Source organism: Coturnix japonica, unplaced genomic scaffold (genome assembly GCF_054131305.1).
Source record: "Coturnix japonica strain WE unplaced genomic scaffold, WE-NBRP24 Scf041, whole genome shotgun sequence".
Lineage (NCBI taxonomy): Eukaryota > Metazoa > Chordata > Aves > Galliformes > Phasianidae > Coturnix > Coturnix japonica.
This window is the reverse complement of record NW_028188944.1, coordinates 2980483-2995466: the sequence shown is the minus strand read 5'-3', so window position 1 is coordinate 2995466 and position 14984 is coordinate 2980483. Positions and strand designations below refer to the sequence as shown.

Sequence of the window (14984 nt, the reverse complement as noted above, 5' to 3'; positions counted from 1 at the left end):
AATATATAACACTTCTGCTTACAGGTATGCAAGATAAAAGTGATCCCCTTACACCAGGTGACTAATAAGAGACTAATAAGTAGACTTCCTAATTTAAAACCTAACTCTGGGTTATAGAGTTTGATTCCACAACTCAAAGCCATGCTTTTGGAATCAGTCTTTCCACTGGTGAATAACAGATCTGACATCCAAGTGCATTTAGCAGAGATGAGCCTGCTGTCTATCAGAAGGTTTCTGCTCTGTAGCCCCAGGGAAATCTCACTGGAAAGCAGTGAGGAAGAGAAACTCAAATCCTCAGATGTGCCGAGCTAGGCTGGGCTCCTGGGACACAGGGAGCTCATACAAGTGGGCAGTGCTGCAGAGAGACAGCTGTGCCCAGGAGCTGCTGTTGTGCACAGCACAGACTGCAAGTGACAGACAGAGAGAAGAGAAAGGGGAAAGAGCTTCCAGGATGTGTACGGTGTGAGCAGGCTGTGAGAGCACAGCAGGAGAGTTACTCACAGAACAAGAAATGGTAAGTCTCACTACAGACCATGCAGATGCTTTTCATAGAAGTTTCACTTAATCTGGGACATCCCATAGCAGATCTGGCTGCAGGCACTGCATATTCCTTTACTGTGTTAATAGCCTTCTGCTCCAGCTGAGGGCTTCTGTGCTGCAATATCAGACCACAGCCATGAGGGCTGCGTGTCCCAGCACGGCTGCAGGCTGTGCAGCCGGGGCTGCAGGCGGGTGCCCAGGGCTGTCCTGCAGAGCAGGGTCCCTGCTGTGCCCCAGGGGCTGTGTGCCGGGTATGGGACTCTGCCGCCTGCCAGGCTCAGCACTCAGCCTGCCCGGGGAGCTGCCCAGGGTGCTGCGGGGAGATGTGTGGAGGGAAGGAGCTCCCCGGCAGGGCTTGTGCTGCCACAGCTGCTGCCTGGGGCAGGGGGATCACAGCTCTGCTGCACAACACTATGTTTCCTAGGGTCCATTGCAAAAGGAGAGCCAAGGCAGGGGGTTTCCATTTCCTGTTCTGAAAGAAGGAAAGAGGATTGTGGCAGAAATCTAAAAAGGTATGTCTAACTTAAAAACAGCTCTTCAACTCACAATTATTTTTTATCAATCCATCTTTTTTGTTGTTTTTGTTGTTGTTTTTTTTTCTTTTGTTAACAGTCACACAGGTTGTACTTTCAGCCTCTTCTTTCGAAAAGGAATCAATCAGTTTAACTTATCGTTGTTTTCTGCAGACATTAATAGTTGATGTCTCCTGCAAACAGGCAGATTTCTTGATTGAAGTACACAGAGGCAGGGGCTGGGGTCCCAAAGAGCATCTGCTGTAAAGAGGAAAATATGCAGGAGGCTGTGACGTGATTAGGAAATGAGAAGAAAATAAGAGCTCCCTAATCTACTTCTTTTTAAGGGATGGTGAAGTTCACGATAATGATCATTTTCTGAAGGGAAAAGAAAAAATTATGGTATAGCAGAAGGAGTGTCTCTGAGAATGGTCTGGACTTGTCATTATCTTCTGCACTCTGAACAGGACTCCAAGGCAAGGAACAGCAGATGTCCAACAGCAGCTCCATCAGCGAGTTCCTCCTGCTGCCGTTGGCAGACACGCGGCAGCTGCAGCTCCTGCACTTCTGGCTCTTCCTGGGCATCTACCTGGCTGCCCTCCTGGGCAACGGCCTCATCAGCACAGCCGTAGCCTGCGACCGCCGCCTGCACACCCCCATGTACTTCTTCCTCCTCAACCTGGCCCTCCTCGACCTGGGCAGCATCTCCACCACTCTCCCCAAAGCCATGGCCAACGCGCTCTGGGACAACAGGGCCATCTCCTACACAGGATGTGCTGCACAGATCTTTTTCCTTCTCCTCTTCATGTCAGCAGAGTATTCCCTTCTCACCATCATGTCCTATGACCGCTACATTGCCATCTGCAAGCCCCTGCACTACAGGACCTTGATGGACAGCAGAGCTTGTGCCACCATGGCAGCAGCTGCCTGGGGCACTGGGGTTCTCAATTCCCTGCTGCACACTGCCAGTACGTTTTCACTGCCTCTCTGCCAAGGCAATGTTGTGAACCAGTTTTTCTGTGAAATCCCCCAGATCCTCAAGCTCTCCTGCTCAGAATCATATCTCAGGGAAGATGTGTTTCTCATTTTTAGTGCCAGTTTAGCCTTTGGGTGCTTTGTTTTCATAGTGGTGTCCTATGTGCAGATCTTCATGGCAGTGCTGAGGATGCCCTCTGAGCAGGGACGGCACAAAGCCTTCTCCACGTGCCTCCCTCACCTGGCCGTGGTCTCCCTATTTCTTAGCGCTGCTTCTTTTGCCTACCTGAAACGCCCCTCCATTTCCTCCCCACTCTTGGATCTGACAGTGGCACTTCTGTATGCAGTGGTTCCTCCAACACTGATCCCTGTTATCTACAGCATGAGGAACAGGGAGATCAAGCATGCTCTCAGAAAGATGTTGCAATACGCACTACTCCAGCTTCTATAAAATGCACAACTTCCTCATAGGATTCCCAGTGATGGTTCTTTATGTTTTATGCATCTTTGATTGTTTGCTTATGTGAGATATAGCAATGTGCAAAAAAAAAATGTTATTGAACTTATAAATAAAAATTTATTTCACTTCTTTCCTACTTAATTTGCATTTTTTTCACTCCAAGAGCTCATGTAACCATATAACCAGATTCCCCGAATACGTTATATGATACCTAAAAAGCTTTCAAAATTGACGTTTACTTAGCTTTTCTTTCTTCCTACTTTGTCTGGATTTGGGGAGGTACAGCCGCAGACAGCAGCTCAGCGTGCTCTTTTCATTTCTGATCTCTTTACAGTGCCATAGTGCTCTCAGGCCCTCTCATTTGTGCAGTCCTGAAGGTCTTCTGTGTCTCACGACAGTCCTGTTGCCTCTACAGCAGCAATCCAGGGCTGCAGTCAGTATCCGGCAATACGAACAGCTGTGTCAGAGCTGGTCTCCTTGCTGGCACTGCCATAACAACAGTGCTCCTTCAGAGCAGGCCCAGAGAACTGGAGGCTTCTTTCAAAGCTGGTGTAAGGAATATACCTCAGGAGCTGCTCCCTGAGAAGACCTCGGGATCTTCTGGTGCTCTTCAGTGTGTGACCGGATCAGATTGAATAGTCCCAAGGAGATCAGTAAGAGACTCGGGGCTGTGCTGTGGTTAAAGGTTTATGGGTTGAGATAAAGAGAAAAGTGGAAAAAAAAAAAAAAAGAGAGAGAGAGAAGAAAAAGAAGTAAAAGAAGAAGAAAAAAGAGAAAAAGAAAAGGATAATAGTTTTGACAAATGTATTTATACATATATAATATATTTAGTATATTTTCACACATATACAATATATGCATTTGCCAACATATATGAACTAATTCTTATGTTTTTCTGTTTGCAAGTTCAGAACTAGTTGCAGGGGTTTTAACAGCCGTAGTATTCACTGTAGGAACTGAAGTGACTGTTGGGCTGTTGCAGGAGTTGGAGCAACTGCAGAGCTCATTGCCAGAGCTGGAATCACCGCAGGACCAGAGATTGAAGTTGGAGCAGCCACTGGGCTCATTGGAGGGGTTGGAGTGACCACAGGGCTGTACCTCCTGGCACAGTGCACCTCCCTTGGGAGGAATTTGTTTCATTTTCTTATAGCAATACTTGGAACAGCTACAGGACCTGTGACTGCAGAGCTCATTATGAGGGGATGAGTGACAGCGGGATCTGTCCAGAGCATGGAGCAAATGCAGGACATGTGGCAAAACCTTGGAGCTGCTGCAGGGTCTGTGCCAAGAGTTGCAGAGGCTGCAGCACTGTCAGCAGATCCAGCTCTCTGGATCTGGAACACTGCAGTCATGTGTGTTTCTTGGGGGTTACCAGTGCCACAGCAGACCTGCCCCCAATATTCTACCAGTTTCTCAGGATCCTGCAGTTGCTCAGAGATGAAGTTCCAAAGCCCTGGGGGTGCCCACCACTCCAGGCAGCTGCCCAGACTGTCCCACACCCCCTGCCATGCAGAGCCTTCTCACCTTGGGGCAGATCTCTCACTGATATTTCTGAATAACTGTTTAATCTGAAACATAAGCTGAAACACATTAATGACACGTAACAGTGGGAGTGTGCTGGTGTGAGCACCCCACGGATAGTGAAAATTTTCAAGAGCTATTGGAACTAGCTGTCAATCTCCAGGACAAAAAGAAATGAGAGTGAGTCTGAGGGACTATTCTCTCCTCCGTAGCAAGACTCCCTGAGGAGTCCAAGTCAAGGGTGTAATTACTAATCTTATCAACAGTATAACTTCCATAACTCAAAGATGACATCAGAGATGAATGCGCACAAAACTTCATTTTGTCAGCTGCCAATTTTATCATGATATAAACCAGAGTCAAACAGCATACCAAAATAAATACCCTAATCCAGCATCCAGAGTTGACAACTATTGCAGCAGGGAAAACAAGCAGCAAGCAAGGAGCTGTGCAATGCAGCTTCATGAGAAGACTCAACAAGCTCCACAAATGGGGAAACAATCAGCATCATGGCCAGCAGTTCTCCAGCTCCCACAAAGCCCTGTGTTAACTCACTCAGGACAGATGTGCTGTTATCTCAATAGTTGGAGTCTCACATCGGGCACCAAAATGACGGTGGTTGTTGAACTCAACATGTGGCTCAGCAGCACACAGTGCTTTGTGCACTACCCCATTCCCAGTGGGATGGGGAAGAGAATTGGGAAAAAAAGTACAACTTGTGGGTTGTAACAAAGCAATTTACTAAAAGAGACAAAAGGAGAGGAGTAATAGTTATCACTATATATCCGTTGATATGGAATAATACGTAATAACTGATGCACAAGCACTTGCTTGCCACAACCAGACTGATGCTCAGCTGGGCCCTGGGCAGTGAAGAGACTGAGATGGACTCCCACCCCTTTCAATACAATTTCTGCTTGCTGTCAGGTGGTACAAAATGTCCCTTTGGCCACTTTCAGTCAGCTGTCCTCACTCTGTTCCCTCCCAGCTCCATGTGCTCTCCACTGACCATGGCCTTGGCTCTGTACAACACTGCTTAGCAGCAGCTGTAAACATCAGAGTGTTATCAATGGTTTTCTCCTAGAACCAAAACACTGCACTGGAGCGGACAGTCTGAACAAAACAATTCCATCCGAGCTGTAACTCAGAGTCCTGCCTGTCCTCCTGCTCTTGTTCTTCCTGATCAGGAAGCAAGGAACAGAATCTGCTGCTCTTCTTTTTGAAATCTTTCCATCAGTATTCAGGTGGCTCCTCTGCCATCCCCAGGCAGAGCTCAGTGCACTCTCACAGATGGCAGCAGCCTTTCTTCATCTTCATTGCCTAATCGTAATGAAGAGTCTGTACCTACTTTGCTACTGTTCAGAGGTGGGAACCATCCCACCATGTCTCTGTGAGACAAACAAGACCCTAGGCCTGCAAAGGCACAGAGATTTGGAGTTCGCTGAGTGAATGTTTGTGGTCCTCTCATTAGTGTAAAGACTCTTCAGAAAGCATCCCCTTCCAGAAGCATGTTTTGATTTTGCCTGGCTGGGCCTTGCATCTACACTGTGGTACTGGTGTTCAGGGCCTTGCTCAGAAGCAGCAGCCTGCATGAAAGGAAAAGCTCTGTGGTTTTCTCTTGATTTGTCCCGTTTATTTCCCATGCTACCTGCACTGGTCTACAGGCACTTTAGGGCAGCAGCAGGTTGGGGTTACCCCCAGAGGGTACACAGTAAGATTTAGGATGGGGTATTGGCAACAAGACTTTCTCTGAGGAATCCTCCCACAGTCCTATCGAACAACTCAGAGGCTTTCCCTGCAATCTCCAACAGCAACATCATCCCTCAGCCCTTCTCTGTCAGATCCAGTCCCCTCCCTTCACCCTTTGGACCTGGTTTAAAGCCCTTTAATCAATCAGTGCAGGAGCATTTCAGATGGGGTCATGGAGGAGGCAGACTGCCATTCTTGGGGTGGCCATTTTCCCAGGAGGGCATGGTGGGAGGGCTTGTCCGGTCCAGTTCAACCAACACTTGTATCCACCCAGCAGAAGGCTGTGCCCTGTGTGTCCCATTTGACCTCTGCATGGAGCTTACAGTTGACAGGGGCATGGCTGAGAAGCTCTGGGCATGGACTAATGGACAAGGAAGTAAGGTAGCTTCTTAAATTCCTCCCTTCATACCTTAGCAACTTCCTTGTAATCTCCCCAAGTATCCTGTCCTTTCTTCTCAACGAAGGAGATTCTCTTTTTCTTCCTGAGTCTCAACAGTTTTTCCCAGTTCATCTACACTGGTCTTCTTCCCCTATCGCTCACCTGATGGCATTCAGGGACAGCCTGATCTTGTGCCTTTAAGATTTCCATCTTGAGGAGTGTCCAGGCTTCCTGGACCCCTTTACCCATAAGAGTGACTCCCAAGGGACCCGTGCTACAAGTGTCCTGAACAGGTCAAAGTCCGCCCTCTAGAAGTTCAGGATAGTAGTTTTGCTAGTCACCCTTCTGACATCTCCAAGAATAGAGAATTCTACCATTTCATGGCCACTCTGCCCAAGACAGTCCTCAGCCTTCTCAACTCCTACCAGTCCTTCACTGTTAGTGAAGAGCAGGTCTAGCAAGGAACCACTCCCCTGGTAGGACTTCATACCAACTGAGTAAAAAAGCTGTCTTCTATACAATCTAGAAACCTCTTGGACTGCTTCCTCTGCTCTTTATTATATTCCCAGCATATATCAGGGAGGTTGAAGTCTCCCAAGAGAATGAGTGCTGGCGATCATGCGACTTCAGTAAGCTGCTCATAGAATGCCTCACCCATCAATTCATCTTGATTAGGCGGTCTATAAGAGACCTTTAGCAAGATGTCACACTTACAGACCTTTCCCCTGATCCTTACAAATATGCACTCATCTCGATGGTTCTGAAGCCCAAGCTCTTCAACATCAAAACTCTCTTTAATATAAAGGGCCACACCACCACCCTTCCTTCCTCATCTATCCCTTCTGAAGAGCTTGTAACCATCCATCACAGCACTCCAGTCATGGCAGTGGTTCCACCATGGGTCGGTAATAGCAACTAGGTCATGGTTTGTCAGATGCACATTTGCTTCCAGCTCCTCCTGCTTGTTGACCAAGCTGTGTGTGTTGGTGTAGACGCACTTCAGCTGAGGCATCTGCCTCTCTCCCAGCTCAAGCAGCATTTCCCTAGGCTCATCTCTGGTGAGCCCTGTTTTGTCCCCTTCCCCATCGTAGCTACTTTAAAGCTCTTTCAATAAGCCCCGCTACCATCTGTGCTAGGATTCATTTCCCCCTTTGAGACAGTTGGGTTCCTTTCATGGATAACAGACCATGGGCCAAGTAAACTGCCCTGTGATCAAAGAACTCAAAGTTTCTGGCTCAGTACCAACCTCTGAGACAATTGTTCATTGCTTTGCTTTCCAAGCCTGCTCTGTGTCCCTCACTGCCCCTGAAGGTATAGAACAAAAAATCACTTGATCTCCAACTCTGTTAACTAAATGGCCTAAATTCCTGAAATCTCTATTCACAGTTTGTAGTCTTATCTAAGAAATTTCATCACTGCCCACCTAAACTATGAGTAGTGGAAAATAATCAGTGGACCTAACCAGCATGGGGAGTTTCCTCATTATGTCCCTGACCTGAAGCCAAGAAGGCAGCAGACTTACTGACAACTCGGGTCCAGTCTGCAAATGGGACCATCTATTCCTCTGAGAAGGGAGTCACTCACCACGGCCACCCTTCTTTCTTTCATGGCAGAGGAAGTCACAAGGCTTGGTAGTGACTGCCTTGCATTAGGTTCCCTCCTAGGCAGATCCTCCATTGCCTCCCTATTCTTATCTCCTTCAGATTTCAGAGTGTCAAACCTGTTGCTTAGATGGAGCAGGGGTAGAGGGCTAGGCAGGCATGGGGGGCCTCCTGTGACTAAGGAGGCACACTTATTTACTAAATACTATATCGAAATACAGGATAACACAATATAATACAATATAATTGAAAATTGAGCTAACGAATCAAGCAAAATAGGAGAGAGAATGAGTCCCGTAACCGAGAGGCCTACTGTGAATCTAGGCGAACGGCTGAAGGCTCCCACACACTCCCCTGAACGCCAGAACTCGAAAGACGTCAGTCTAGTCTGCGACAGAGTTAATATAGAGTCCAGGTCCCGTGACCTATCGTGTTGTTCCCTGGGAGATGTAGTCTTCTTCTGTAAGTCGCAGATTCAGTAAAATTATTCATGCTTTATATGATGTTATGATGTGGAATACTGATAGCAAAAATTACAAAATTATTAAACCATGACATTCCACCCCTTATTCTACATCATTACATTATGTTTATACATACATACACACTCATATGTATAATTGTGAATAATCAGCAACCTTATTTTTCTCAAAAATTTATATTTATTCCATACAAATCCCTAAGTTGAGAACAAAACTCTATAACCTAACCTACTATTTATTAATTTTGAGAAAATGGCAAAACTGCCAGAAAAAGGAAAACACGTCAGCGGTAGAGGGGAAAGGCAGCGCTAGTAGGGCGTCCCCCACATCAAGGTGCACTCATCCTTTCCCAGCCACCACAGCAGATTTCCTTTTGACTTATACTTCTTTCCATGTGTGCTCTACACATGCATGGCCAGTGCAGGATATAGAGTCCAGATGGAAAATTTGCTTACAGAATGCCTAATTAAGGTATATAGAGAAAAGTGTTTCCTTAACATTAATCCACTCTATCTTAAGTCCTATACCTAATTGAACTATTCTGTACCTAATTGAAATATTTTCTGAGACTCTACCTATATATCTACAGGAAAATCATTGGCTGCACTCCCCCAACATTAAATTCCCTTGTGGTACACATTGGACATTCCCATTTTTGTCCATCACCCACCACGTGCACCCAGGTCCCTGAGCAAAGACAGTACCCCGGAGAGGTTTGCCCTTTCCAGATGCTGGAAGGACCCAAACTGTCTTTCCCAACACGCTCTTTATGTGTACTACAGGAACCTTATCTCCCTCCACGGTACGTAGGGAGCTGGATTGGTTAGGACCACTACGATTACTAGATCCTCGAGTGTTGACCAACCAGGTGGCTTCTGCTAAATAGTTCTCCCAATTTTTATACGTTCCACCACCCATTGCTTTCAACATAGTTTTCAACAACCCATTGAATCGTTCAATCTTACCAGAAGCTGGTGCATGATAGGGAATATGGTAAATCCACTCAATACCATGATTTTTGGCCCAAGTGGTTACAAGGGAATTTTTAAAATGGGTCCCATTATCTGATTCAATTCTTTCTGGAGTGCCATGCCGCCACAGGATTTGCTTTTCCAACCCTAATATGGTGTTTCGGGCGGTAGCATGGGGTACTGTGTATGTTTCGAGCCACCCAGTGGTTGCCCCCACCATTGTGAGTACATAACGCTTACCATTGCGAGATCGTGGCAAGGTGATATAATCAACCTGCCATGCCTCTCCATATTTATACTTTTGCCATTGCCCTTCTCCCCAAAGAGGTTTCATCCTCTTGGCTTGTTTAATTATGGCGCATGTTTCACAATCATGAATAACTTGAGCAATAGCGTCCATAGTTAAGTCCACCCCTCGGTCTCTGGCCCACTTATATGTTGCATCCCTTCCTTGACGACCTGAAGTCTCATGGGCCCACCGAGCTAGGAATAATTCACCCTTGTTCTGCCAGTCCAAGTCTATTTGAGCCACCTCAATTTTGGCAGCTCGATCAACCTGATAGTTATTTTTATGTTCTTCAGTAGCCTTACTTTTAGGCACATGAGCATCTACATGGCGCACCTTTACAACAATGTTCCTTATTCGGGCAGCAATGTCTTTCCACAGTTCAGCAGCCCAAACAGGTTTACCCTTTCGTTGCCAATTATCATCCTCCCACTGTTGCAACCACCCCCATAAGGCATTTGCCACCATCCATGAATCAGTATAAAGATGAAGCATTGGCCACCTCTCCCGTTCAGCCACATCTAAAGCCAGCTGAACAGCCTTTACCTCTGCGAATTGACTTGATTCTCCTTTACCTTCAGTGGCCTCTGCAACTTGTCGTGTGGGGCTCCATACAGCAGCTTTCCATCTGCGATGCTTCCCTACAATACGACATGATCCGTCTGTGAATAGGGCAAATTTCTTTTCGTTTTCTGGTAGCTCATTGTATGGTGGGGCCTCTTTAGCACGTGATACCTCTTCTGTAGGTGGTGTTTCAATTTTTTTACTCTCAGGCCAGTCCATGATCACTTCTAGAATTCCAGGACGGCTGAGTTTTCCCATTCGAGCTCGTTGAGTAATTAATGAAATCCACTTACTCCAAGTGGCATCAGTAGCATGATGGGTGGAGGGAACCTGTCCTTTAAACATCCAGTTTATTACTGGCAAGCGAGGTGCTAGAAGAAGCTGAACCTCTGTCCCAACTACTTCAGAAGCAGCCCAAACCCCCTCATACAAGGCTAAGATCTCCTTCTCAGTCGGAGTGTAGCGCTCCTCAGACCCTTTATATGCTCGACTCCAAAATCCTAGGGGTCGGCCTCGGGTCTCTCCTGAGGCTCTTTGCCACAAACTCCAGGTGGGACTTTTCTCTCCAGCAGCAGTGTAGAGGATGTTCTTCACATCATGTCCCGTCCGTACCGGCCCCAAGGCCACGGCACGGGCTATTTCTTATTTTATCTGATCAAAAGCCTGCTGCTGCTCAGGACCCCATGAAAAATTATTCTTCTTCCGTGTTACCTGATAGAGAGGGCTCACTATGTGGCTGTAGTTTGGGACATGCATTCTCCAAAAGCCCACTACTCCCAGAAAAGATTGGGTCTCTGTTTTATTTGTGGGCGGAGACATAGCAGTGATTTTGTCAATCACATCTGCTGGGATGTGACGACGTCCATCTTGCCATTTTATACCTAAGAACTGGATTTCCTGGGCAGGCCCCTTCACCTTGCTGCGCTTAATGGCAAAACCAGCTTTCAAAAGAATTTGGATTATCTGTTTCCCTTTCTTGGAAACCTCTGCTGCTGTACGGCCTCACACTACAATGTCATCAATATACTGCAAGTGTTCAGGAGCATTACCCTGTTCCAAAACAGCTTGGATTAATCCATGGCAAATTGTTGGGCTGTGCTTCCACCCCTGGGGTAAACGGTTCCAGGTATACTGAATACCTCTCCAGGTAAAAGCAAACTGTGGCCTAAATTTTGCAGCCAATGGGATGGAAAAGAAGGCATTAGCAATATCAACGGTGGCATACCACCTAGCTTCTTTTGACTCCAGTTCATACTGGAGTTCTAGCATGTCTGGTACAGCAGCACTTAATGGAGGTGTAACTTCATTCAGGCCACGGTAATCTACCGTCAGCCTCCATTCCCCACTGGTTTTACGCACTGGCCATATGGGGCTGTTAAAAGGCGAGTGCGTTTTGCTAATCACTCCCTGATTTTCTAATTGGCGAATTAGCTTGTGAATGGGGAGCAATGAGTCCCTATTGGTGCGGTACTGCCGTCTGTGAACCACTTTGGTGGCAATTGGTACCTCTTGGTCTTTTACCTGGATCAACCCCACAGCAGAAGGATCATCTGACAGACCAGGTAAAGTTGACAGCTGCTTAACACCGTTTGTGTTTACAGCAGCTATCCCAAAGGCCCATCGATACCCCTTGGGATCCTTGAAATATCCCATCCTAAGGTAATCGATTCCCAGTATACATGGAGCCTCTGGACCAGTCACAATAGGGTGCCTTCGCCAGTTTTTACCAGTGAGGCTTATTTCGGCCTCCAACTTAGTCAATTCTTGGGAACCCCCAGTCACTCCATGGATATATATTGGTTGTGTCCCTTGGTGACTTGAGGGCATTAGGCTGCATTGTGCACCAGTGTCCACCAAGGCTTTATATTTCTGTGGTTGAGATGTGCCAGGCCACTTAATCCACACAGTCCAGTATACTCTGTTGTCCCTTTCCCCCCCCTGGCTGGGGGCAGGGCCCCTCTATTGTTTACCTCGTTGACTTGCAGCAACTGGAACTCTCCCCTTCTTGGAAGAGTTCACCTTGGTAGTTGTTTCACCTTGTAATTCTTTCACTCGTGCCTGAAGTGCAGAAGTGGATGAATTACACCACTTCTTCATGTCCTCCCCATGACTACAGAGGAAAAGCAACAAGGCAAGACGTGTAGTCTCATTGTTGATTCGAGGTGACTTATCATCATCATTTGCTTGAATACGAGGATGTCTGTTTTTAATGGTTGAGATTTTCGATGATACAGGTCGAGAGGAACTCATGTTGTTTAGCTTCCTCAATAGGCGATCGTGGAAATCCTGGTTTCCATCATCTTGTACCACCGTGGATTCATCTACATCAGGCACATTAGCCAATTTTTCAATAATATCATTTTGTGTTCCCTCCACTTCGTTTAACCTTTCCACAATTTTGACAATGGCTGAAGTATACAGATTAACTTCTGTAGCGCTTATAAATAATTCAAGTTCCTGAAGTCTGCCAATTAGTTCATTCACAAAGGGTTTCCTGTCCCCTTTGCCATATACTAATGCAAGTGCACTGGCATGCTTTTCTGGAGCTGCTTTTGTAAAGTCACGCCACATTTGTCGTGGAACACGGACTGCTTCAGGATCATTTAATTGGTCTGGATCATTACGATTGAACTCGGGGCTGTATAGCATTTCCACCAGAGCATTTTCTCTCAAAAACTGGATACCTTTCTCAATATCAGTCCATTTCTTTCTCTCAGGCTCCAAGTCCCGTTTAAAGGGGAATCTATCTCTTACCGCTATCAACATCCGCTTCCAGAGGGTGTAGGACCGATTTTGGCATGTGCCAATACCTCTGTCCACACGTGAGTCCCTGGAAATGCTACCCAGTTGGCGAGCTTCACTGCCATCGAGCCACGCACTGTTGGCATCATTGTCCCAGCAGCGAAGTAACCAAGTGACCATATTTTCTTTTGGCTGACGTGTGTAATCCTTTCTTAGATCTCGAATTTCACTCAGTTTAAAAGATCGATCAATAATGGTTGTAATACTTTGCTCACCTTTTGCTCTATCAAGAGTCCCAGGTGTTGATGGTGGCAACTGTGTTGATGAGGCTGCCCCATCTACAAGTTTGGACTTGAGAAATTCTCGTAAAGAAAAAGTAGCTTTTGGCTCCTCTTCTGACTCTGACCCTGACCCTGATGCTTGTGTTATTTCCTCCAGGTAACCCTCCTTCTTTTTCCTCTCTCCTAACTTTCTCTGCTCCTCTAACTTCTTCTGCTCCTCTAACTTCTTCTGCTCCTCTAACATCTTCTGCTCCTCTATCATCTTCTTATACCCCTCGAACATCCTCTGCTCCTCCAACTTCTTTTGGTCTTCTGACTCCCCCTGCTCTCCCGAGTCCCCTGAGTCTCCTGAGTCCTGCTCTCCTAACTCCCTCCGCTCTTCTAACTCCTTCTGCATTTTCTCTAACTGAGTTGAAACTTGTTTTGTCTTTCGCCCTCTTACAGGGGCAACCAACATTGTATCTGGTGTCCCCGATGGTTGGTCCAATTGGACCACATGTGCCCCCGGTGGCTGGTCAAATTGGACTACATGCGCCCCCAGTGGCTGGCCAAATTGGACTACATGTACCCCTGGTAGTTGGTTAAATACATACAACTCACCCTGGAGGGCACATAGCTGGTCTCGGAGAGCGTTCCGCTCAAACTGGACGGCACCAAGCTCAGTCTGGAGGCTGTTGTAGTTGGACTGGAGAGTGTTGTACCCGAACCGGAGGACGTTATGCTCGGCCTGGAGGGCAGTGTGCTCAGTCTGGAGAGTGTTGAACTTGGTCTGGAGGGCATTGTGCTCGGTCTGAAGAGCGTTATGCTCGGACTGGAGGGCATTATGCTCGGACTGAAGAGTGTTGTGCTCGGTCTGGAGGGTGTCACAATTGGGTTGAAGGGCATCGTGCTTAGGCTGGAGGGTGCTGCACTCAGACTGGAGGGCGTCATACTTGGACTGGAGAGTATTGTACCCGGACCGGAGAGCGTTGTGCTCAGTCTGGAGAGTATTGTGCTCCGTCCGGAGGGCATTGTATTCAGTTTGAAGAGCGTTATGCTCGGACCGGAGGTCGTTATGCACAGACTGATGACTGTTGTGCTCGGACTGGAGGGTGTCGCAGTTGGGTTGGAAGGCATCGTGCTTGGCCTGGAGGATGCCGCACTCAGACTGGACGGCGTCATACTTTGACTGGAGAGTGTTGTGCTCGGTCTGGAGGGCGCTGTGCTCGGACTGGAGAGTGTCGTGCTCGGACCGGAGGGCGCTGTGCTCGGACTGGAGAGTATTGAGTTGGGATTGCAGGGAGCTTTTCTCATCCCAAAGTTTTTCTGCGTCAGCTATAAGATTCTCTTTCTCGTACCAGATTGAGTCTCGTTGGTACAGGAGATCTTTTCTCTCAGCTTCAAAAGCTTTTTCTCTCTCTACCTTCTCAGTCCAAAGTTTTTCTGCCTCAGCTCTAAGACTCTCCTTCTCGGCCCTGAGACTCTCTCTCTCAGCTTCAAAAACTTCCCTCTCAGGAATGGTATTGAATAAGGCCCAATAAGCATTAGCTAGGCCCAAAATCATTTGTGCCTCCTGAGATCTGCCTGAGCCACAACATTCCTGCCTCAAATATGCAATCAAACTCTCAGGATTCTTCAAGTGTTCAGGAGTGAAGCTCCATAACACTGAAGATGTCTGTCCTTTGAGAATCTCTTCAAAGCCTCTCCACACTCCCTGCCACTCAGTATTCTCTGGTTCTAGGGAAGACTTCCTCCGGATGTTATAAATCCGAGATTATTACAATAATCAACAATAAGATCAGGGAGATTAAGAGTGTGGCCCACTGATCATTCAAAAACTGCATAAAGGATTCATAGAAAGAAAGAGGAGCACGCTTAAAAATCACCATTTCTGTATAATTAGTTGCATTAGTTGCTCCCTCTGGAGCTGTATGCAGATACG

General features: G+C 47.0%; 1 protein-coding gene across 1 annotated transcript; it reads left to right on the top strand.

The window, feature by feature from the left end:
• Positions 1–1542: 1542 nt before the first annotated feature.
• On the top strand, positions 1543–2478 carry LOC146752791 (olfactory receptor 14J1-like). The gene has a single exon (XM_085531282.1). The coding sequence runs from the start codon at positions 1543–1545 to the stop codon at positions 2476–2478; it is 936 nt and encodes a 311-aa protein (XP_085387408.1).
• The last annotated feature ends 12506 nt before the right edge of the window (positions 2479–14984 follow it).